We start from the raw sequence: 25,472 nt of genomic DNA, 5'->3' as shown, positions 1-25,472 counted from the left end.
AAGAGCAAATATGTGGAGAAGCTAAAGGTAACTGAATAAAGAAGATAAAATAATAGCTTAAGGCAAAGATTCTATTCTCTTTATGTTGCCCACTTATAAAATAGCACAGTAAAATTAGGCTTACCTTGATTGGTCACTTCACAGAAAATACATTATATAGAACAGTATCCTCTAGAAATCTGAAAATCTTTACTTGAAAATTTTACATAATATTAAAAAGTACTGTTCAGTAAATCCTGAAATACATGTATTTCTTTTGGCATCTGCAAAAAAGAATTCTTTAAGTATGACTTAAATATATATTTCATCAGAAAGCTTTTAAAATTAGGTACCTTGGCCTGACTTTGCTGTGATAAAACACACACAGTACCTGTCCTTAAGATCTGGACTCTAAAACAGGCATAAAAGCAGACATGTCACGTATACAGTACACATAAAACATTTTACTTAAATGCTAACAATTGGGAGATCTAGATGAAGGGCAAATAGATATCATTGTATTACTCTCCCAACTCTTGTGTAGATATGAATGTTTTCAAGATAAGAAGTTGGGGGAAATTCACTACTTTTTTTTGGAGAGAAGTAATTTTGGAATTATACTGAGACACTTATTTTGCTAAATGATCTTTGTAGTGGAGGGTAGGAAAATGAGTTAGATAGCTGGAAAATACCTATATTTTTGAATCTTTATAATCAGAGCATGTTTAGCACATTGGACAAATAGGTCTGTATATTACTAAATACATAAAAAGTAAGATCTTTATCAGTAAAAATAAATGACAAATTATAAAAATGTCTTACATTCACATAGGGTTTTGTTTCTGTTCTTTTGTTTTTACTTAACACCTTTTACTTTATGTGAAGGCATATGAGTAAGAATGTTTAACCTCATTTTACAAAGGTTAAGTGACTTCTTTGAGCTAATAGTTGGTTGGATTATCTGTGAAGTCCAAATACATTGCTCCTTCCCTGTACCTTAGGTTCTGATTCATTGTGACAGCATGACACAATAATTTTTTTAAAGTTATGTACACAAACTTAGAATACATGGAATAAAAAATCCGATACCAGAAGAACACTACATATTTTAAATTTGTACCATTGAAAGTTGTTTTCAACCTAGGCAGTCTTACTAAATGAAATGCTAATAGACCAATTTTTAACAAGAGTCCTTATCATGTTTTAGACTTCAAATTAAGCTAACTTTTAAAACTATGTTTAAAAACAAGTAAAAACTAAAGCTATAAACAAGTAAAAACTAAAGCTATAAAACTTTTAGAGGAAAATATGGAAGAATATCTTTGTGACTTGGGGTGGGCAAGGATTTCTGAGGACACAGAAACGAATAACCATTAAAAAAATGATAAACTAAATTTAATGAAAATTAAATACATCTATTTACAAAAAGAAAATATTAAGCAAACAAATAGGCAAACCAAAGACTGGGGGAAGATATTTACAAAATACATATATGACAAAAGACTTCTATCCAGAATATCTGAAGAATACCTGCTTATACTTAATGTTAAAAAGACAAACAACCCAGATCTGGGAGAAGATGGTGGAAGAGTAAGACGTGGAGATCACCTTCCTCCCCACAGATATATTAGAAATACATCTACACGTGGAACTGCTCCTATAGAACACATACTGAGCACTGGCAGAAGACCCCAGACCTCCCAAAAGGCAAGAAACTCCCCACGTACCTGGGTAGGGCAAAAGAAAAAAGAAAAAACAGAGACAAAAGAATAGGGATGGGACCTGCACCAGTGGGAGGGAGCTGTGAAGGAGGAAAGGTTTCCACACACTAGGAAGCCCCTTCGCGGGCGGAGACTGTGGGTGGCGGGGTGGGGAGCTTCGGAGCCGCAGAGGAGAGCACAGCAACAGGGGTGCGGAGGGCAAAGCAGAGAGATTCCTGCAAAGAGGATCGGCGCCGACCAGCACTCACCAGCTCGAGAGACTTCTCTGCTCACCCGCCGGGGCGGGTGGGGACTGGGAGCTGAGGCTTGGGCTTCGCTCGGATCGCAGGGAGAGGACTGGGGTTGGTGGCGTGAACACAGCCTGAAGGGGGCTAGTGCACCACAGCTAGCTGGCAGGGAGTCCAAGAAAAAGTCTGGACCTGCCGAAGAGGCAAGAGACTTTTTCTTCCCTCTTTGTTTCCTGGTGCATGAGGAGAGGGGATTAAAAGCGCTGTGTAAAGGAGCTCCAGAGACGGGCACGAGCCGCAGCTATCAGCATGGACCCCAGAGACGGGCATGAGATTCTAAGGCTGCTGCTGCAGCCACCAAGAAGCCTGTGTGCGAGCATAGGTCACTGTTCCCACCTCCCCTCCCGGGAGCCTGTGCAGCCCGCCACTGCCAGGGTCCCGTGATCCAGGGATCCAGGGACAACTTCCACGGGAGAACGCACGGCGCGCCTCAGGCTGGTGAAACATCACACTGGCCTCTGCCGCCACAGGCTCACCCCGCATCCGTACCCTTCCCTCCCCCCAGCCTGAGTGAGCCAGAGCCCCTGAATCCACTGCTCCTTTAACCCCATCCTGTCTGAGCGAAGAACAGACGCCCTCAGGCGACCTACACGCAGAGGTGGGGCCAAATCCAAAGCTGAACCCCGGGAGCTGTGCAAACAAAGAAGAGAAAGGGAAATCTCTCCCAGCAGCCTCAGAAGCAGTGGATTAAAGCTCCACAATCAATTTGTTGTACCCTGCATCTGTGGAATACCTGAATACACAACGAATCATCCCAAATTGAGGAGGTGGACTTTGGGAGCAAGATATATTATTCTTTCCCCTTTTCCTCTTTTTGTGAGTGTGTATGTGTGTGCTTCTGTGTGAGATATTGTCTGTATAGCTTTGCTTTCACCATTTGTCCAGGATTCAGTCCATCCGTTCTTTTTTTTTTTTTTACTTTTTTAGTTTTAATTTTTTTTCATAATAATTATTTTTTATTTCAATAACTTTATTTTATTTTATCCTACTGTATTTGATTTGATTTCATCCTCTTTCTTTCTTTCCATTTTTTCTCCCTTTTATTCTGAGCTGTGTGCATGAAAGGCTCTTGGTGCTCCAGCCAGGAGTCAGTGCTGTGCCTCTGAGGTGGGAGAGCCAACTTCAGGACACTGGTCCACAAGAGACCTCCCAGCTCCACGTAATATCAAACAGCGAAAATCTCCCAGAGATCTCCATCTCAACACCAAGACCCAGCTTCCCTCAACGACCAGCAAGCTACAGTGCTGGACACCCTATGCCAAACAACTAGCAAGACAGGAACACAGCCCCATCCATTAGAGAGAGGCTGCCTAAAATCATAATAAGACCACAGACACCCGAAAACACACCACTAGACGTGGACCTGTCCACCAGAAAGACAAGATCCAGCCTCATCCACCGGAACACAGGCACTAGTCCCCTCCACCAGGAAGCCTACACAGCCCACTGAACGAACCTTAACCACTGGGGACAGACACCAAAAACAACGGGAACTACGAACCTGCAGCCTGCGAAAAGGAGACCCCAAACCCAATAAATTAAGCAAAATGAGAAGACAGAAAACACACAGCAGATGAAGGAGCAAGATAAAAACCCACCAGACCTAACAAATGAAGAGGAAGTAGGCAGTCTACCTGAAAAAGAACTTAGAATAATGATAGTAAAGATGATCCAAAATCTTGGAAATAGAATAGAGAAGATGCAAGAAACATTTAACAAGGACCTAGAAGAACTAAAGAGGAAACAAGCAATGATGAACAACACAATAAATGAAATTAAAAATACTCTAGAAGGGATCAATAGCAGAATAACTGAGGCAGAAGAATGGATAAGTGACCTGGAAGATAAAATAGTGGAAATAACTACTGCAGAGCAGAATAAAGAAAAAAGAATGAAAAGAACTGAGGACAGTCTCAGAAACCTCTGGGACAACATTAACCAACATTCGAATTATAAGGGTCCCAGAAGAAGAAGAGAAAAAGAAACGGACTGAGAAAATATTTGAAGAGATTATAGTTGAAAACTTCCCTAATATGGGAAAGGAAATACTTAATCAAGTCCAGGAAGCACAGAGAGTCCCATACAGGATAAATCCAAGGAAAAACACGCCAAGACACATATTAATCAAACTATCAAAAATTAAATACAAAGAAAATATATTAAAAGCAGCAAGGGAAAAACAACACATTAACACACAAGGGAATCACCATAAGGTTAACAGCTGATCTTCCAGCAGAAACTCTGCAAGCCAGAAGGGAGTGGCAGGACATATTTAAAGTGATGAAGGAGAAAAACCTGCAACCAAGATTACCCAGCAAGGATCTCATTCAGATTTGATGGAGAAATTAAAACCTTTACAAACAAGCAAAAGCTGAGAGAGTTCAGCACCACCAAACCAGCTTTACAACAAATGCTAAAGGAACTTCTCTAGGCAAGAAACACAAGAGAAGGAAAAGACTTACAATAACAAACCCAAAACAATTAAGAAAATGGGAATAGGAACATACATATCGATAATTACCTTAAATGTAAATGGATTAAATGCTCCCACCAAAAGACACAGACTGGCTGAATGGATACAAAAACAAGACCGTATATATGCTGTCTACAAGAGACCCACTTCAGACCTAGGGACACATACAGACTGAAAGTGAGGGGATGGAAAAAGATATTCCATGCAAATGGAAATCAAAAGAAAGCTGGAGTAGCAATTCTCATATCAGACGAAATAGACTTTAAACACTATTACAAGAGACAAAGAAGGACACTACATAACGATCAAGGGATCGATCCAAGAAGAAGATATAACAATTGTAAATATTTATGCACCCAACATAGGAGCACCTCAATACATAAGGAAAATACTAACAGCCATAAAAGGGGAAATAGACAGTAACACAATCATAGTAGGGGACTTTAACACCCCACTTTCACCAATGGACAGATCATCCAAAATGAAAATAAATAAGGAAACACAAGCTTTAAATGATACATTAAACAAGATGGACTTAATTGATATTTATAGGACATTGCATCCAAAAACAACAGAATACACATTTTTCTCAAGTGCTCATGGAACATCCTCTGGGATAGATCGTATCTTGGGTTACAAATCAAGCCTTGGTAAATTTAAGAAAATTGAAATCTTATCGAGTATCTTTTCCGACCACAACACTATGAGACTAGACATCAATTACAGGAAAAGATCTGTAAAAAATACAAACAAATGGAGGCTAAACAATACATTAATAACCAAGAGATCACTGAAGAAATCAAAGAGGAAATAAAAAAATACCTAGAAACAAATGACAATGAAATCACGATGACCCAAAACCTATGGGATGCAGCAAAAGCAGTTCTAAGAGGGAAGTTTATAGCAATACAATCCTACCTTAAGAAACAGGAAACATCTCAAATAAACAACCTAACCTTGCACCTAAAGCAATTAGAGAAAGAAGAACAAAAAAACTCCAAAGTTAGCAGAAGGAAAGAAATCATAAAGATCAGATCAGAAATAAATGGAAAAGAAATGAAGGAAACGATAGCAAAGATCAGTAAAACTAACAGCTGGTTCTTTGAGAAGATAAACAAAATTGATAAACCATTAGCCAGACGCATCAGGAAAAAAAGAGAGAAGGCTCAAATCAATAGAATTAGAAATGAAAAAGGAGAAGTAACAACTGACACTGCAGAAATACAAAGGATCGTGAGAGATTACTAAAAACAACTCTATGCCAATAAAATGTACAACCTGGAAAAAATGGACAAATTCTTAGAAATGCACAATCTGCCAAGACTGAACCAGGAAGAAATAGAAAATATGAACAGGCCAATCAGAAACACTAAAATTGAAACTGTGGTTAAAAGTCTTCCAGCAAACAAAAACCCAGGACCTGATGGCTTCACAGGAGAATTCTATCAAACATTTAGAGAAGAGTTAACACCTATCCTTCTCAAACTCTTCCAAAATATAGCAGACGGAGGAACACTCCCAAACTCATTCTATGAGGCCACCATCACCCTGATACCAAAACCAGACAAAGATGTCACAAAGAAAGAAAACTACAGGCCAATATCACTGATGAACATAGATGCAAAAATCCTCAACAAAATGCTAGCAAACAGAATCCAACAGCACATTAAAAGGATCATACACCATGATCAAGTGGGGTTTATTCCAGGAATGCAAGGATTCTTCAATATATGCAAATCAATCAACGTGATACACCATAATAACAAATTGAAGGAGAAAAACCACATGATCATCTCAATAGATGCAGAGAAAGCTTTCAACAAAATTCAACACCCATTTATGATAAAAACCCTGCAGAGAGTAGGCATAGAGGGAGCTTTCCTCAACATAATAAAGGCCATATATGACAAACCCACAGCCAATATCGTCCTCAATGTTGAAAAATTGTAACCATTTCCACTAAGATCAGGAACAAGATAAGGTTGCCCACTCTTACCACTAGTATTCCACATAGTTTTGGTAGTTTTAGCCACAGCAGTCTGAGAAGAAAAATAAAAGGAATCCAAATCGGCAAAGAAGAAGTAAAGCTGTCACTGTTTGCAGATGACACGATACTATACATAGAGAATCCTAAAGATGCTACCAGAAAACTACTAGAGCTAATTAATGAATTTGGTAAAGTAGCAGGATACAAAATTAATGCACAGAAATCTCTGGCATCCTATACACTAATGATGAAAAATCTGAAAGTGAAATTAAGAAAACACTCCCATTTACCATTGCAAAAAAAGAATAAAATATCTAGGAATAAACCTACCTGTATGCAGAAAATTCTAAGACACTGATGAAAGAAATTAAAGATGATACAAATAGATGGAGAGATATACCATGTTCTTGGATTGGAAGAATCAACATTGTGAAAATGACTCCACTACCCAAAGCAATCTACAGATTCAATGCAATCCCTGTCAAACTACCACTGGCATTTTTCACAGAACTAGAACAAAAAATTTCACAATTTGTATGGCAACACAGAAGAACCTGAATTGCCAAAGCAATCTTGAGAATGAAAAACAGAGCTGGAGGAATCAGGTTCTCTGACTTCAGACTATACTACAAAGCTACAGTAATCAAGGCAGTATGGTACAGGCACAAAAACAAATATAGATCAATGGAACAGGATAGAAAGCCCAGAGATAAACCCACGCACATATGGACACCTTATCTTTGATAACGGAGGCAAGAATATACAATGGAGAAAAGACAGCCTCTTCAATAAGTGGTGCTGGGAAAACTGGACAGGTACTTGTAAAAGTATGAAATTAGAACACTCCCTAACACCATACACAAAAATAAACTCAAAATGGATTAAAGACCTAAATGTAAGGTCAGACACTATCGCACTTTTAGAGGAAAACATAGGCAGAACACTATGACATAAATCACAGCAAGATCCTTTTTGACCCACCTCCTAGAGAAATGGAAATAAAAACAAAAATAAACAAATGGGACCTAATTAAACTTCAAAGCTTTTGCACAGCAAAGGAAACCATAAACAAGACCAAAAGACAATCCTCAGAATGGCAGAAAATATTTGCAGATGAAGCAACTGACAAAGGATTAATCTCCAAAATTTACAAGCAGCTCATGCAACTCAATAACAAAAAAACAAACAACCCAATCCAAAAATGGGCAGAAGACCTAAATAGACATTTCTCCAGTGAAGATATACAGATTGCCAACAAACACATGAAAGAATGCTCGACATCATTAATCATTAGAGAAATGCAAATCAAAACTACAATGAGATATCATCTCACACCGGTCAGAATGGCCATCATCAAAAAATCTAGAAACAATAAATGCTGGAGAGGGTATGGAGAAAAGGGAACCCTCTTGCACTGTTGTTGGGAATGCAAATTGATACAGCCACTATGGAGAACAGTATGGAGGTTCCTTAAAAACCTAAAAATAGAACTACCATACGACCCAGCAATCCCACTGCTGGGCATATACCCTGAGAAAACCATAATTCAAAAAGAGTCATGTACCAAAATATTCTTTGCAGCTCTATTTACAATAGCCAGGACATGGAAGCAACCTAAGTGTCCATCGACGGATGAGTGGATAAAGAAGTGTGGCACATATATACAGTGGAATATTACTCAAGCCATAAAAAGAAATGAAATTGAGTTATTTGTAGTGTGATGGATGGACCTAGAGTCTGTCATACAGAATGAAGTCAGTCAGAAAGAAAAGCAAATACCGTATGATAACACATATATATGGAATCTAAGAAAAAAAAAAAAGGTCATGAAGAACCTATGGGTAAGACGGGAATAAAGACACAGACCTACTAGAGCATGGACTTGGGGGTATGGGGAGGGGGAAGGGTAAGCTGGGATAAAGTGAGAGAGTGGTATCACATATATACACTACCAAACGTAAAATATATAGCTAGTGAGAAGCAGCCACATAGCACAGGGAGATCAGCTCAGTGGTTTGTGACTACCTAGAGTGGTGGGATAGGGAGGGTGGGAGGGAGGGAGACTCAAGAGGGAAAAGATATGGGAATATATGTATATGTATAACGGATTCACTTTGTTATAAAGCAGAAACACAGCATTGTAAAGCAATTATTCCAATAAAGATGTTAATTTAAAAAAAAGACAACCCCGTTGAAAAATGGACAAAAGGCTTGAATAGACTTTACGAAGAAAGATATATAAATAACTAATAAGCACACAAAAAGGTGCTTATCACTAGTCATCATCGAAATGTAATGAGATACCACTGCACATCTACAAGAAGGAATAAAATTAAGACTGAGAACACCAAATGTTAGAATGTGGAACAACCAGTGCTCTCATATTGCTTATGTAATACAATATGTAAAAAGTAAAACTGGAACATCCATTTTGGAAAAATGGATTGGCACATTTTTTTTAACAGCTTTATTGAGATAAAATTTACAAATAATAAAATTTACCCATTTTAATGTGCAATTCAGTGAGTTTTAGTACATGAATACAGTCACAAAACTACCAACACAATCACGATATATATTTTTTTATCACCCTCAGCCCCAGGCAATAATCACTGATCTGCTTTCTGTCAGTATAGTTTTGCATTTTCTAGAATTTCATAGAAATGAAATCGAACATTATGTAGCATTTTGTCTGGCCTCTTTTACTTAGCAAAATATTTTTAAGGTTATTGATGTTGCATTTTTTAATGGGCAAAAGATTTGAACAGACATTTCTCAAAAGAAGATAAATGAACGGCCAATAAGCACATACAAAGGTATTAAATATCACTGATGTTAATTATCACTAGTCATCAGAGAAATACAAATTAACACCACATTTTATACCCATCAGAATAATAACTAAAATTAATGACTGGGAATACAGTGTTGGCAGCTGGAACTCCAATACATTGCTGGTGGGGATGCAAAATGATACAGCTACTTTCAAAAACAAGTTGGCAGGGTTTTTTTGGTTTTGTTTTTTAAGTTAAACCTATGCTTACCATACAATTCATCCATTCTACTCCAAGGTATTAAAAACATCAAGAATTTCACTGACATGATGCTGAGTAGAAAAAGAGTACATATACCATTTTTATGCATTCTGGAATAAGCAGAACTAATTGTATTACTTTTCTATTGTTACCACCCCAAACTTAGAGGCCTAAACAACACAGATTTATTATTTTATGGTTGTGTAGGTCAGAAGTCTAAATCGTGGTCTCATTGAGCTAAAATTAAGATGATGGCAGAGCTGCATTCTTTTCTGTAGGTTTTGAGTAGGATGTATTTCCTTGCCTTTTTCAACTTCTAGAGGCTGTCTTCTTACCTTGGTTCTTGGTCCCCTCCCTCCATCTTCAAGCCAGCATTGAATCCTCCTCTTCTATTTTCCTCTTCCATGTTTAAGGAACCTTGTGATTACATCGAGCCCATTCAGATAATTCAGGAAAATCTCCCTAATTTAAGGTCCCCTGATTAGCAACCTTACTTCTATCCGCAACCTTAATTCCCATTTGCAATGTAAAGTAACATATTTATGGGTTCCAGGAATTAGATCTTGGACAGCTTTGAGGATGTTCTATACTAATTCAGGTGAAAAAAATTTGAATGGTAGTTGCCTCTTAGGAGCACATAGTGGTGAGGTAAAGGAAGTTGACTGGGAAGGGATGTGTGGGAATTTTCTGGCAAAGTAGAAATGTCCTATATCATGATAGGTATGTATGTTACAAAGATGTTTTCATTTGTCAAAGGTTTGTGCATTTAAATGTATGTAAATTTCACTTTAAGAAAAAGAGTACTGTTAAAAATAATTGAGGGGGGCATTGGGAATGGCTGGAGGAATAGATGAAGTCAGAATGTGGATATTTTTAGAGCTGGATAATGAGTACATGGGAGTTCATTATACTATTCTATCTACTTTCTTTGAATTTGGAATTTTCCATATTAAAAAGTTAAACGAATATTCATTTCATTCTGAATAGTTAAGTCCCTGAATGCCATGAAAATGTTTATTAGTAAAATTGCATCTGATTTATTTCAAATGTTAATTTTTAAAATCTCAAACTTTACATTAACAACTAAAGTTTCTTTTTGGCAGCCATGAAGAATTATACTCAGGTCGCCCCTATGGAGCCCTTGATTCAGGTTTTAATAGTGTGGACAGTGGTGATAAGAGATGGTCAGGGAATGAAGTAAGTGTTTCTTCTATTCTGCATGTTATAACTTAAGGAAAAATAAAATGATGAAAATGGTTAAGTGTCTTAACTGGACTCAATTTCTTGTTATATAAAATACAGAATAGCCAAGGGAGGAGTAAAAATCCCACATAGTCCTACCATCAGAAATGATATTATGTTTCTTTACCATCTTTTACCATGTGTGTTTTACATGTTTGTTACCTCATTGTGTTGTATAAATAATTTTATATCCTGGACGGTCAAATGGGAACTGAGCCAGTTACAACTGAGACCTGAACGTTGAGGGCCTGTATAATCTTGAGCAGAGGTGGTAGAAAGGGTACTGTAAGGTGAGAAAGTAGAACTGTAGGCTGATGGGTAATGAGATGGGAACCTTAATGAAGAGTATCCACATGCTCAAGATAAATAAGTAACTTTCTCAGCTAATTATATCATTTTTCTCTCTCTCTTTTTTTTTTGGCTGTGTTTGGGTTTTCGTTGTGGTGCATGGGCTTCTCATTGCGGTGGCTTCTCTTGTTGCAGAGCCCGGGCTCTAGGCGCGCGGGCTTCCGTGGTTGCAGCACACGGGCTCAGTAGTTGCAGTGTGCAGGCCCTACAGCATGCAGGCTTCAGTAGTTGCAGCACGTGGGCTCAGTAGTTGTGACATGCAGGCTTTAGGGTGCACGGGCTTAGTTGCTCCTCAGCATGTGGGATCTTCCCAGACCAGGGATCGAACCCGTGTCCCCTGCATTGGCAGGTGGATTCTTAACCACTGCACCACCAGGGAAGTCCCTCATTTTTCTCTTTTAATCATCAGCATTATGTTTTCTCTCTTCTTTTTAAATTACTAAGGTATAATATTTTAGCTATAAATTAGGTTAAATGATTAAGGTTTTGTTTAGCAAGACTAGTAATGTACCATTTGTAACATTGTTTTATTGGGAGTCTAAAGCAAATTAATTTTGGAATACAGCCCATTTGTTATTTGTAATTGCTTGGGTATTTGTGCGTGGGTGGGTGTGTACATGATTGTGGCTATATCAATACAGATACATTTATGTCAATACTTTAAATTCATATGTGTATGTATATAGAGTCATATATACCCTATTCTTTTTTAAAATTGTGGTGAAATACATATAAAATTTACCATTTTAACCATTTTTAAGAGTGGTTTCAGTGGCATTAAGTACATTCATATTGTTGGATAATATGTGCATCTCTAGATGCATCTGTAAAACTACTTTGCTATTTCTTCTTAAATGTAAGTTCTAATGAATTTATATTATATCTGTGCTTTAAGTACCATGTTGTCTTAAAACTTGAAATGATTTATTTTAATGTTTCTGCTATTTATTTAAGCCTACAGATGAATTTTCAGATCTGCCTCTTCGAGTAGCAGAAATTACTAAAGAACAAAGACTGCGAAGAGAAAGCCAGTACCAGGAGAATCGCAGCAGTATAATAGTAACAAATGGTGGAGGTAAACATGATTCCTGACAACATCCAAAGTCTTTATAATCTCTCTGACTTTTTAAGTGGCCTTTTCACATCCACTCCTTTTATCTGTGTATCTGTAGCTTCTTCCAGTCTTTCCTTAAAGACCTCCCTCCTCTTCCCATCTGATTAGAAAAAAAAAGTTTTCTATTAGGGTTAAATTTCAGTTTCTCTGTTTCAGACTTGCAATTAAAATACAGTGTTTTTCCCTTATTCTTATTTTGGGAGGAAACTTTACTAAAGACAGTTTACCTGGAATAGATCTTTTTTAATCTTGATTTAACCATGATCTTCTTTGAAGTACTATTCTTTTTTTTTTTTTTGCGGTACGCGGGCCTCTCACTGTTGTGGCCTCTCCCATTGCGGAGCACAGGCTCCGCACGCGCAGGCTCAGCGGCCATGGCTCACGGGCCCAGCTGCTCCGCGGCATGTGGGATCTTACCGGACCGGGGCACGAACCCGTGTCCCTTACATCGGCAGGCGGACTCTCAACCACTGTGCCACCAGGGAAGCCCTACTATTCTCCTTTTTAAAGATTCTCTTTGTGGTCATTATTTGTCCTCTTTTAGGAATTCAGTGCATTCCTTGATGTCTACCTTTTCTTTCATCTGGAATTGTGCTCTTCATGGGCATCTGAATCCAAGTTTTCCTTATTCTGGTATTTTAAATTTTGTAATTTAAATAAAAAAAATTTTTTTAATTTATTTTTATAGTTCATTAACAAACGGAGCTCTTTCTGCTTTCTTGTGCTTCTGAAGCAGACTCTTGATTTTAGCATTCCATTCAATATTGCTTTAGTTTGAATTACCAAATCCTAATGTTTAAATTTTAAGGGCCAGCTATAAGGGAGAAATGACTTTGATTTTCCAGAAATCTATTATATTATCTAAGAAGACCTTTCATCTCTGAATGATGAGTTCAATTAAATGGTTTGCCCCGCCTTTTTTTCCTTACCATCTTATATTCTTTTTTTACTCCTGTCACTTACCATTTCAGTACTTTTCATTTTAATCTTGCTTTTGTATGAGATATCTTTCCCATTGGTTCATTTCGGACTTAAAATAATCTCTAGATCTGTGCCAGTAGCCACATGTGGTTATTGAGCATTTGAAATGTGGTTTTTCTGAATTGAGCTGTACTATAAATATAAAACACACATCAGATTTTGAAGCCATTGCATGAGAACGAGAATGTAAAACATCAATAATACTTTATATTGATTATATGTTATAATAATATTTTAAATATATTGAACAAAGTAAAATATATTATTAAAATTAATGTCACCTTTTCTTTTGACTTTTTTATGTGGCTACTAGATAATTTAAAATTACATGTGTGGTTCACTTTCATAGCTTACATTCTATTTCTCTTGGATAGCACTGCTCTAGGCAGTATGAAAAAGTGATGCTGCTTTCTTGGGAGATAGTTATAAAATGAACTGTTGATTTAGTCACACAAGTTGTAGCACATTCGAAAAATGCATTTATGTACCTGGTTTCTAACATGGATGTAGACTTAAAACCTTTTCAGCCTTTTATCTATTTACATAATTATGGTAAGTCAATTCATTTTTATATTAACTGCTGTTATGGAATTATTTAGAAATAATTGAGTCAGAAAACTAAATTAAGAAATAGACTTCTTCAAATTTACTATTCCCAGCAACTGCAATTTTTAGGCAGCCTGTAGACCACCATACAATAATGGCTGGGAGTTAATACATCTCTGGAGAAACCGTCTTAGTAGTAAGTTTTTTTTTTTTTTTCTAGTGTGCCATTTAAAGTGGCTTTTAAAAAGTTACTTTTTAAACTTAAAAACAAATTAATGGGGTGCACCCAACTGTGTTAGAAGAAATAATGATGTGGCTATATGTTATTTATGTTCTCCTCACCCCAGAGCATTTTGAGAAGCAAAAATTCCTCAAATGATTTCCTTCCATCCACAAACTGCTACAAAATATCTGCAATACTGACCTCTAGAAAATAATTTTCTAAATAGGAAAATAAATCTTTTTCTAGTTATGGACAACAGTTACAGGACAGGGAACAGTCGTCAGTATCTACTTCTTTATCACCAAGTCCACTTTCCTCCTGTCTTTTCACTTTTATTTTGAGTTGATTGTGTTAGGTTTTCTGCCTCCCAGCTCTTTAAAGAGGTATGATTAAGCCCCAAACCTAAAACATGCAAAAAAAAAAAAACTAAAAGAATATATATTTTCCGATTTTAAAAAATTATTCTTCTTATCGGTCTCACAAACTCAAACTGTCTTGTTTAAAATAGTCAAGAGCTGTCCAAAGAAAAGAGAAATATTAGAGGTCTGTTTTCCAATAATTACCATCAATTACTGCATTCTTTATAGTGAATTAGGACTAAGATTTTTTCTTTAGCCTATTTTTGTGAGTGGCCATGGACTAAATAATAAAGGCTTATTAAATTTAAACTTATTCCTCCCAGTTTCAGAATAGAAAATGTTACAGAAAAGGAAAGAATGCAATTCATTGTTTTTGTTGGCTATCTAATTTGAATGTTTTTTCTGATGTCTGTGTGTGTACGTGTCGTATGAACAGTGGAACATGATCTGGATCAGATTGACTATATTGACAGCTGTACTGCAGAGGAAGAAGAGGAAGAAGTGAGACCACCCAAGGGCCTGGACTCAGACAGCCTCAGTTCACAGTTTATGGCATATATTGAACAACGGCGAATCTCTCATGAGGTAGTATACACACTTAAGCTTAAATTTTTTGCTGTCCCCTAGTAAAAACAGTTTATGACAGTATAAATTTCTGTCATATCAGTGATTTGTTGGTTTAGGATTAATTATTTGTTTTATTATATTTAGTTCTAATTTTATTACTGAGTTTTTCAGCTTTATTCTTAAAATCAGACAATACTCTCAAGTAAAGTTTAGGTTTATTTTTCAAATAAAAATACAGATTTCAGAATTTTGAAGAAGGAATAAAAGAAGTCCTAAGAGTATCCTATGCCTTGGAAGAAAATGCAGAGGAATATGATGCTTTTCATTGTTGTTCTTATTGTTTTTTTATTGTTATTAACTGGTAAATCATAGTTTGATCAGTAATTAAGAACTGAACCAAACTGCTGACTTTTGGGGCAACATACAAACTTAACCGTAGAATTTTTATGATGAGCTTAATTATATTGGCGCTTTTATGTGAAGTCACACAGAATATAAATTGTTTGCCATTAAAATTCTTGGATGTCTCTTATAGTGGAGCATTGAGTTGCCTTAGAAAACAAATGAGCATTCAGCCCACTGCAAAATCTCTGCCAATTCCCCAAGGGTCTCAAGTAGAAATAGCATTCTTCAGTGTATCTAGTCAGCATAATAAAATGGCTGCACTTCAGTGTGTGTGATGTTAATGTCTGGAGTTGGTCCCAGGCTTTGAGCAGGGATTATTTGAGAAACACTTGGGGCCTTTTTGGAGAATGATGTATTTAGTCTTTTAGAAATAGCGAATAGTCACTTCAAGTGGGACATGTTATAGAGTGTTATTATCATTCTTTAAAAAAAAAAAAAAAACCCTTCGTCTTCCTGTCTGAAGGCTTTTGAACACAGTATTTTTTGTTGGTGTTCAAATGACATTCTTGTATTTAAAGCTGGATAAAGTTATGTACAGTAAGTATTCCCCCCACTCCATATCCACAGGGTGTACATTCTAAGACCCCTAGTGGATGGTTGCCTGAAACCACGGATGGTACTGAGCCCTATATGTACTATGTTTTTTTCTTATACATACACACCTATGATAAAGTTTAGTTTATAAATTAGTCACAGTAAGAGATTAAGAATAATAACTAATAATAAAATAGAAAAATTATAACAATATACTGTAACAAGTTATATGAATGTTGTTTCTCTCAAAATATTTCATTGTACAAATTTAATGCCTTTTCCATCCTAACTAAGCATTCATTTATCACATGCTGTGACTGTAACTTTTGCAGTTTGAGCTGCAACAGCAAAACTAGCATATAGGGCTTCCCTGGTGGTGCAGTGGTTGAGAGTCCGCCTGCCGATACAGGGGACAAGGGTTCGTGCCCCGGTCCAGGAAGATCCCACATGCCGCGGAGTGGCTGGGCCCGTGAGCCACGGCCACTGAGCCTGCGCGTCCGGAGCCTGTGCTCCGCAACGGGAGAGGCCACAACAGTGAGAGGCCCGCGTACCGCAAAACAAAACAAAAAAACAAAAACAAAACTGTACTACGCTATTAATTAAAATACATTATATAAAAAAAAAACTAGCATGTATGTCTTTTTCCTTCACAATTTCACAGATAGAAGATTTCTTCTTACTATAGATCTTACCTCAGCATACAATTTCTTTTCTTTCCTTATTAATTCAAGAACTTTCACCTTTTCACTTAAAGGAGGCACTTTATGACTTCTCTTTGGCATATTCGAATTGCCAACATCACTACTTTTGCACTTGGGGCCATTATTTAGTAAAATAGGCACTGCTATACTGCGACAGTCAATCTGTTAACCAAGAGAGACTAACTGAGCCGGCTACTAACGGACTAACAGGCAGGATACTCTGGACAAAGAGACGCTTTACAGCCCAGGTGGGATGGAGCAGGACAGCTTGAGATTCCATCAGAACAGCATGCAATTTAAAACTTATGAATTGTTTATTTCTGAAGTTATCCGTTTAATATTTTTGGAACATGGTTGACTGGGGGTGACTGAAACCTCGAAAAGTGAAACCAGAAGATAAAGTGAACTACTGTAAATCAAAGTCCTGCAGCCTACAGATAGCAGTGTGTACCTATGATTAATGAAACTACTTGTGGTTCAGGCTATAAGCACTTCTGCTAGAGCAGAGGGCAACTACTTTGCAATAAAGCTTAAGTTAACAATGCACATTATAATCTAAAAGGGAATCCTTTTTCTTGTGGTCTTTCTCTTTGACCATTTTATTGTTAATTAGGCTGTGTAGATGAGGTGTTTCTACTAAAAGTGAAAATGCACGTTATGCTACTGATGAAAAATTGTAGTATCATTTCTTTAATCCATTGGCTAATTTGTAATAAGTTTTTTGATTCCATCTACCTACTATATATAGTAGTTTTTATGATTCTGTCATAAGGCTCTTTATGACTTCTGTGTCATAAGGCTTTCTAAAGTTTGGCACCTATAAAAATAAAATAAAGCAGTATTATTTTAAATGGTTTAATAACCAGTGAAGAAATACTTTTTTATATTCTTGGATACTACCTAAACATGGGTTGTTAAAAACAATTTGAGATTTTAAACACTCTGCTATTGTTTAATTTTATCATAATGCCTGTCACATACACAGTGATACTGTGATAAATAAGGTATGACTTATATTTATAGACTATGACATATTTAGTTTTTAAATTAAACCAATGTTACATTCATTTTGTCATGAAAATTTCATTTACCCCTTGCAATAATTTTAGGTGATTGCAGTATTGTAAAACCAGGGTGATAAGTCACTGATGTTAACATACTAGGAGAGATTTTTGTTCACTTAAAAAGTCATATTCACTGAAATTAGAGTAATTATTCTCTCATCAAGATTCTAGAATTGTATCTCATTTAATACGATCATTATGCCCAGACTTTACGGGAGTCAGCTTTAGCCCTTTGGAGTAAGTCACCAAAGAAGATTTTCTAGTTATTTGTGATGTACCTATTCCTTGGAGATAGACTATAAATAGTTTTACATTTGATTTTTAGGGTTTTTTTTTTTTTGGATAAGTTTTTTTTTCCCCCTTCCAGAATACCCATTTTGATGATTATTTTTGGTGTTGAAGTAAGATTATATTATTTTTATAGATTCTCATTTGACAAAATAGGTGGTGTGATATCCCATGAGCCTCTACCTTTGATTTATAATTTTACTTTTCAGTATATAGTCCATATAACTTAAGCCAGTTTAATTTTCTTTGGTAATGTTTTTTGAAATGACCTTTACCCTTCAGTTTATAAATAAATTGCCACTATTTCTCTTTTAATTAATATCATATTTTACCATAAATAGAAATTACTTTTTGCTTTATCTTGGTATTCCACCAGCATCCCCAGGACTATTTGTCTGACTAACATAAGTAACAATTTATGATGATGAAGAAGTAAAGAAATGTAATCTCCCCAGTGAACTTCCTATTACTAGAAATATTCAAGAGAGGCTGAGCAAAAGTCACGGTAGGGTTGGTAGGAATTCCTGTTCTAGATGGAAGTTTGTACTAGATGATCTCTAAGATCCTTTTCAACTTTCACATCTTATCATCTAGTAAATATTACTATGTGGTCATTATAATTCATAAAATACAGTGTGAAGAAAATCTGCTCTTTTTAAAATAAATGTTTTTGGATTGTGAACTGTTTTGTGCTTCACCAAAGCAGTAATACAGCCTATAATGCTTTTAAACATGAAAATTCACATTTGAAGTTTCTGTTAAAATATTTTTAGTGTAATATACAGATCCCTAAATGCCAAGTTGAATATGAGCTGTGTAATTACACTTTTCTGGATACATGTGGATACATGTGTTAAATTGATCTGTTTTTCTTTTTTTGGCCTAGGGTTCACCAGTAAAGCCAGTACCCATGAGGGAATTTCAAAAAACAGAAGACACGAGAAGATATTCACATCAAAACAGGTTTGAAAAACCAATTCTACTTATTTCTTTCTGTCTTAAAACTCAGTAATTAGGTAATGAAATGATTTTGGTTTTGTGTAGATCTATGTATAATGAAGATGTTTAGATACTATGTGTTTTAAATATGGTGTATTTAGAGCTAAGTGAAATATACCTTTGTGCTTATGTAATAGAAAAAGAAGTAAAATTGATTTATTCATTCTAAATTCAGATCACCTAAACCATTACCTGTATAATTATTTGATTTGAAGATACTTAATAGCAGTGAGATTTTATAGTGATATGTCTGGATTTATGCATAAAGAGGGCTAAGTGAATTTCCAGAGTCCTGCAATTATTTTACTTAAACTTTTGATTAGAAACAGAGCCACAGACAGAGACAGCAATATATTCCTCATTCCTATCTCAATTGAAGTGATCTTTTATCTACAATTAGTGCCTTACACAATATTTCTAGACTTAGCTTGGCCATTTAGAGTACTGCTTCTTCTTTTTTTTTTTTCAAGAGTACTGCTTCTTATCCTTGAATTCCAAAGTTTCTTGTCATAAACTGCATGACAATAGTTGAAAAATTCCCAGCCTTTGGTTTTATTGCTTCCTTTCTGTTTTTATGAAATCTTAAAGTGGTAGACTTGATATGCCTATTCTTAAACAACAGTAAATTTACCGTGTAGATAGTGTCATACATCATTCTTTACTTACACTTGACAGGATATTGAAGTTCTTTAGGAGACTGAAATATAGATGGATAAAGAAAATGTAGGGAGAATAATGAAAGAAGTCTTATAACTTGGACTTTTTAGTCTTATTGGTTAGTTCATGGCGATTTAGTTACATTTCATATCTTTGAAATTTATCTCAAAATAGCTTTTTAGTTACCATGTGTCCTTATATTGAAAGTGTGGTCATTTGAGATTCCAGTGTCACGCAAGGATTTCTTGTTACATTTCCCTGTAGTGGGGGGACCTCAGCTTTATCTTTTGTCCTTCCTGCCTCCTGTATCCATCATAAGTAAAGCCCAAGATTCCCAGGATATGATACACCCACCCTCAAGGTGAAAGCCAGCTTTTTTTTTTTAACATCTTTATTGGAGTATAATTGCTTTACAATTTTGTGTTAGTTTCTGCTATATAACAAAGTGAATCAGTTATATATATACATATATCCCCATATTCCCTCCCTCTTGCATCTCCCTGCCATTCTCCCTATCCCACCCCTCTAGGTGGTCACAAAGCAGCAAGCTGATCTCCCTGTGCTATGCAGCTGCTTCCCACTAGCTACCTGTTTTACATTTGGTAGTGTATATATGTCAGTGTCAATGCTACTCTCTCACTTTGTCCCATCTTCCCCTTCCCACCCCCCAACCCCCATGTCCTCAAGTCCATTCTCTACGTCTGCGTCTTTATTCCTGTTTTTTAGTTTTTTAAGGAACCTCCTTACTGTTCTCCATAGTGGCTGTATCAATTTACATTCCCACCAACAGTGCAAGAGGGTTCCCTTTTCTCTACACCCTGTCCAGCATTTATTGTTTGTAGTTTTTTTTTTTTAATTTATTTATTTTTGGCTGCATTGGGTCTTCGTTGCTACACGTGGGCTTTCTCTAGTTGCAGCGAGTGTGGGCTACTCTTTGTTGCAGTGTGTGGGCTTCTCATGGCAATGGCTTCTCTTGTTGCAGAGCACAGGCTATAGGCGTGCAGGCTTCAGTAGTTGTGGCACGCAGGCTCAGTAGTTGTGGCTTGCACGCTGTAGAGCACAGGCTCAGTAGTTGTGATGCACGGGCTTAGTTTCTCCGCGGCATGTGGGATCTTCCTGGACCAGGGCTCGAACCCGTGTCCCCTGCATTGGCAGGTGTATTCTTAACCACTGCACCACCAGGGAAGCCCCTGTAGTTTTTTTTGATAATGGCCATTCTGACTGGTGTGAGGTGATACCTCATTGTAGTTTTGATTTGCATTTCTCTAATGATTAGTGATGTTGAGCAGCTTTTCACTTGTTTGTTGGCAATCTGTATATCTTCTTTGGAGAAATGTCTATTTAGGTCTTCTGCCCATTTTTGGATTGGGTTGTTTGCTTTTGGATATTGAGCTGCATGAGCTGCTTATATATTTTGGAGATTAATCCTTTGTCAGTTGCTTCATTTGCAAATATTTTCTCCCATTCTGAGAGTTGTCTTTCATCTTGTTTATGGTTTCCTTTGCTGTGCAAAAGCTTTTAAGTTTCATTAGGTCCCATTTGTTTATTTTGGGTTTTATTTCCATTTCTCTAGGAGGTGGGTCAAAAAGGATCTTGCTGTGATTTATGTCATAGAGTGTTCTGCCTGTGTTTTCCTCTAAGAGTTTTACAGTGTCTGGCCTTACATTTAGGTCTTTAATCCATTTTGAGTTTATTTTTGTGTATGGTGTTAGGAAGTGTTCTAATTTCATTCTTTTACATGTAGCTGTCCAGTTTTCCCAGCACCACTTATTGAAGAGACTGTCTTTTCTCCATTGTATATTCTTACCTCCTTTATCAAAAATAAGGTGACCATATGTGCGTGGGTTTATCTCTCGGCCTTCTTTCCTGTTCCATTGATCTATATTTCTGTTTTTGTGCTGGTTACCATACTGTCTTAATTAATGTAGCTTTGTAGTATAGTCTGAAATCAGGGAGCCTGATTCTTCCAGCTCTGTTTTTCTTTCTTAAGATTGCTTTGGCTATTCGGGGTCTTTTGTGTTTCCATACAAATTGTAAAATTTTCTGTTCTAGTTCTGTGAAAAATGCCATTGGTAGTTTGATAGGGATTGCACTGAATCTGTAGATTGCCTTGGGTAGTATAGTCATTTTCACAGTATTGATTCTTCCAATCCAATAACATGGTATATCTCTCCAACTGTTTGTATTGTCTTTGATTTCTTTCATCAGTGTCTTATAGTTTTCTGCATACACGTCTTTTGTCTCCTTAGGTAGGTTTATTCCTAGGTATTTTACTCTTTTTGTTGCAATGGTAAATTGGAGTGTTTCCTTAGTTTCTCTTTCAGATTTTTCATTGTTAGTGTATAGGAATGCAAGAGATTTCTGTGCATTAATTTTGTATCCTGCTACTTTACCAAATTCATTGATTAGCTCTAGTAGTTTTCTGGTAGCATCTTTAGGATTCTCTATGTATAGCATCATGTCATCTGCAAAAGTGACAGTTTTACTTCTTCTTTTCTGATTTGGATTACTTTTACTTTTATTTCTTTTTCTTCTCTAATTGCCATGGCTAAAACTTCCCAAGCTATGTTGAATAATAGTGGTGAGAGTGGGCACCCTTGTCTTGTTCCTGATCTTAGAGGAAATGGTTTGTTTTTCACCATTGAGAATGATGTTGACTGTGGGTTAGTCATATATGGCCTGTATTATGTTGAGGTAGTTTCCCTCTATGCCCACCTTCTGGAGAGTTTTTATCATAAATGGGTGTTGAATTTTGTGAAAAGCTTTTTCTGCATCTGTTGAGTTTATCATATGGTTTTTATCCATCAATTTGTTAATGTGGTGTATCACATTGATTTATTTGTGTATATTGAAGAATCCTTACATTCCTGGGATGAACCCCACTTGATCATGGTGTATGATCCTTTTAATGTGCTGTTGGATTCTGTTTGCTAGTATTTTGTTGAGGATTTTTGCATCTATATTCATCAGTGTTATTGGTCTGTAATTTTCTTTTTTTGTAGTATCTTTGTCTGGTTTTGGTATCAGGGTGGTGGTGGCCTCGTAGAATGAGTCTGAGAGTGTTCTTCCCTCTGCTATATTTTGGAAGAGTTTGAGAAGGATAGGTGTTAGCTCTTCTCTAAATGTTTGATAGAATTCACCTGTGAAGCCATCTCATCCTGAGCTTTTGTTTGTTGGAAGATTTTTAATCACAGTTTCAATTTTAGTGTTTGTGATTGGTCTTTTCATATTTTCTGTTTCTTCCTGTTCAGTCTTGGAAGGTTGTACTTTTCTAAGAATTTGTCCATTTCTTCCAGGTTGTCCTATTTTTATTGGCATATAGTTGTTTGTAGTCATCTCTCATGATCCTTTGTATTTCTGCAGTGTCGTTACTTCTTTTTCATTTCTGATTCTGTTGATTGAGTCTTCCTTGTTTTCTTGATGAGTCTGTCTAATGGTTTATCAGTTTTGTTTATCTTCTCAAAGAACAGCTTTTAGTTTTATTGATCTTTGCTATTGTTTCCTTCATTTCTTTTTCATTTATTTCTGATCTGATCTTTATGATTTCTTTCCTTCTGCTAACTTTGGGTTTTTTTCGTTCTTCTTTCTCTAATTGCTTTAGGTGTAAGGTTAGTTTGTTTATTTCAGATTTTTCTTGTTTCTTGAGGTAGGATTGTATTGCTATAAACTTCCCTCTTAGAACTGCTTTTGCTGCACCCCATAGGTTTTGGGTCATCGTGCTTTCATTGTCATTTGTTTCTAGGTATTTTTTGATTTCCTCTTTGATTTCTTCAGCGATCTCTTGGTTATTTAGTAGCATATTGTTTAGCCTCCACATGTTTGTATTTTTTACAGTTTTTTCCTGTAATTGCTATCTAGTCTCATAGCGTTGTGGTCAGATGAGATACTTGATACGATTTCTGTTTTCTTAAATTTACTGACTGAAAGCCAGCTTTTTGCTCAGTTGCCTTATATATTAGTTTTCTAGTGCTGGTATAACAAATTACCACAAATTTAGTAGCTTAAAACATACCTATTTATTATATTACAGTTGTGAGAGATAGAAGTCTGGGCAGGCTTCTCTTGTTTCTCTGCTTACGGCTTCACAAGGCCAAAGTCAAGGTTTTGGATGGCCTGGATTCTTATCTGGAGAACCCTGGAGGAGAATCCACTTCCCGGCTTATATAGGTTGCTGGCAGAATTCAGTTCCATGCAGTTATTGACTGATGCAGTTAGTGTCACACATACTGCTGGTAGGTTCAGTAAGGTGAGGGCTAAGAAATTAACTATTGGATTTGGACATGTAAAGCCTCAGACTTGAAGAGAGCAGTTTTCAGTGAAGTTGTGAGGACAGATCCAGATTGGTATGGGTTCAAAATAAAATGGGATGAAATGAAGTAGAAACAATGGATTTAACCAGCTTTTTAAAGAGGTTTTGGTATAAAAAGAGAGTAAAGAAATGGGAGTAGAAAGAAGGTGTATATTAAAAGGTTTTGCTTGAAAAACATTATTAAAACATAGTGTTCAAATCAGGGCACATAAACCCATTTGAGATGGGTTTACATGGTCCTTTCTGGGTTTTTTGGTGTAGTTTATCTACAGATGGCCAATAAAAGCTATAGGAAATGTTAACAGTGAAATTAGTAGTTTGGGACAAATTTGCAGTTAATGCCAGTTATTCTTCTCCCAGACTAGTATATAGTACTGGAGTCACTCATCTCACATTAGTGGTTATATCCCAGTTAAAAGTCTTCCCTACCAACCCACTCTCCTCCTCTTATCTTGTCAGACTTGTGACTGAGGACGCACTGATTAGGAGTGCTAGGATAAAGGTTGACAAGGATTAGTAGAAAGTTAAAGAAGCTTTTCCCTAGCTTTAACGTTATTTTAAACCTTGTATAGGAAGTTATTATTAAGTAATTTATTTGGTAGTTATTTATTCTGTTCCTTTTAAAAATTATAAACATAATTTATTCTGTCAAAAGTTTTTTAATGGCTAGAAATTTTTTTTAAAAAAGAATTTTGTGAAAACTTCAAAGATTTGGAACGAATATAAGAAAAAATCGTGGCATGAAAGAGTATAGTAGAATAGCTTAAGTTTTTGGTTTCTTACATATTATATTTTTAAAATTCAGGAATTACAACAGGGAATATATATCAAAGTATAAGAGTTAGCACTGATAAAACTGAGAAGCAAGTTTTACTGTTTTTTTTTTAAGCATCAAATCAGGTTTCATGTTTTTCTAAAAGATAAAAATCAACAAAATCTTTACTTTTGTTGTTAAAATTGCTCCTTCAATTAAAATGGGAGTAGGAGTGCTTTAAACGTGCAGTTACAGGTTCTGTAGTATTCCAGATTTCTGCTGATAAAATGGCTTTGTGTATAAACCATCTCCATTTACACGTATCTTGTTTCAGTCATGATAGTAAAGAAGATTGTAGTACTTAGTGTGCTGTAAAGAAACGATATTGTTTGAGAAGTGATCTCAAATAACCGTATTGTCAGCACTGACTGACATAGACAGTTGTTAGCTATCTGTAGCTTCATCAGTGATATCATCACGTGAAATGTGAGTTGGAGACATCAGGTGTTCCTGTAGCTTAATTTAGTGACTTGGGCTCAAGTTTACAAAATGCAATTGGTCTTTCAGTGCTGACCAGACAGTTTGCCTGCTGATTAATAGAAAGCTGCATTAACAATAAAATTCCACTTGTCTTTTATCTATCTGTCTGTCTTATCAAAGAGTTTTTTCTTTCCTTTTTTTCTTTTTTGGGTCAGGGTTCCAGCTGAGCCATCTTCCCTCTTATCACTATCACCAAGTCATAATCAGGTAAAAACATTTTTTTCAGTTTTAGTTTGTGGGGTTTTTTAAATTAAGATGGTTTTCTTCTTTTATAATACTTAAATTACAGTTAATTGCCAAATATCTGTAAATTTCATTACCTGTCTCTTCAATCTACAGTTAATATAATATGTGCACCT

At 36.2% G+C, this 25,472-nt stretch overlaps 1 protein-coding gene across 12 annotated transcripts in view; it reads left to right on the top strand.

Annotated features, from left to right (window-relative positions):
- The window catches only part of LRCH3 (leucine rich repeats and calponin homology domain containing 3), a 115,927-nt gene that overhangs the window by 56,949 nt on the left and 33,506 nt on the right, over positions 1–25,472 (top strand). For all 12 annotated transcript variants that reach the window (XM_060298204.1, XM_030859176.2, XM_030859158.2 and 9 more), the window contains 5 exons: positions 10,586–10,679; positions 12,027–12,147; positions 14,732–14,880; positions 18,741–18,817; positions 25,269–25,320. In XM_060298204.1, the coding sequence (XP_060154187.1) occupies positions 10,586–10,679; positions 12,027–12,147; positions 14,732–14,880; positions 18,741–18,817; positions 25,269–25,320 (493 nt within the window). The remainder of the gene's footprint in view (positions 1–10,585; positions 10,680–12,026; positions 12,148–14,731; positions 14,881–18,740; positions 18,818–25,268; positions 25,321–25,472) is intronic.

Source organism: Globicephala melas, chromosome 4, assembly GCF_963455315.2.
Source record: "Globicephala melas chromosome 4, mGloMel1.2, whole genome shotgun sequence".
Classification (NCBI taxonomy): Eukaryota; Metazoa; Chordata; class Mammalia; order Artiodactyla; family Delphinidae; genus Globicephala; species Globicephala melas.
The sequence above is the reverse complement of the archived record's forward strand: the minus strand, read 5'-3'. Positions and strand labels throughout refer to the sequence as shown.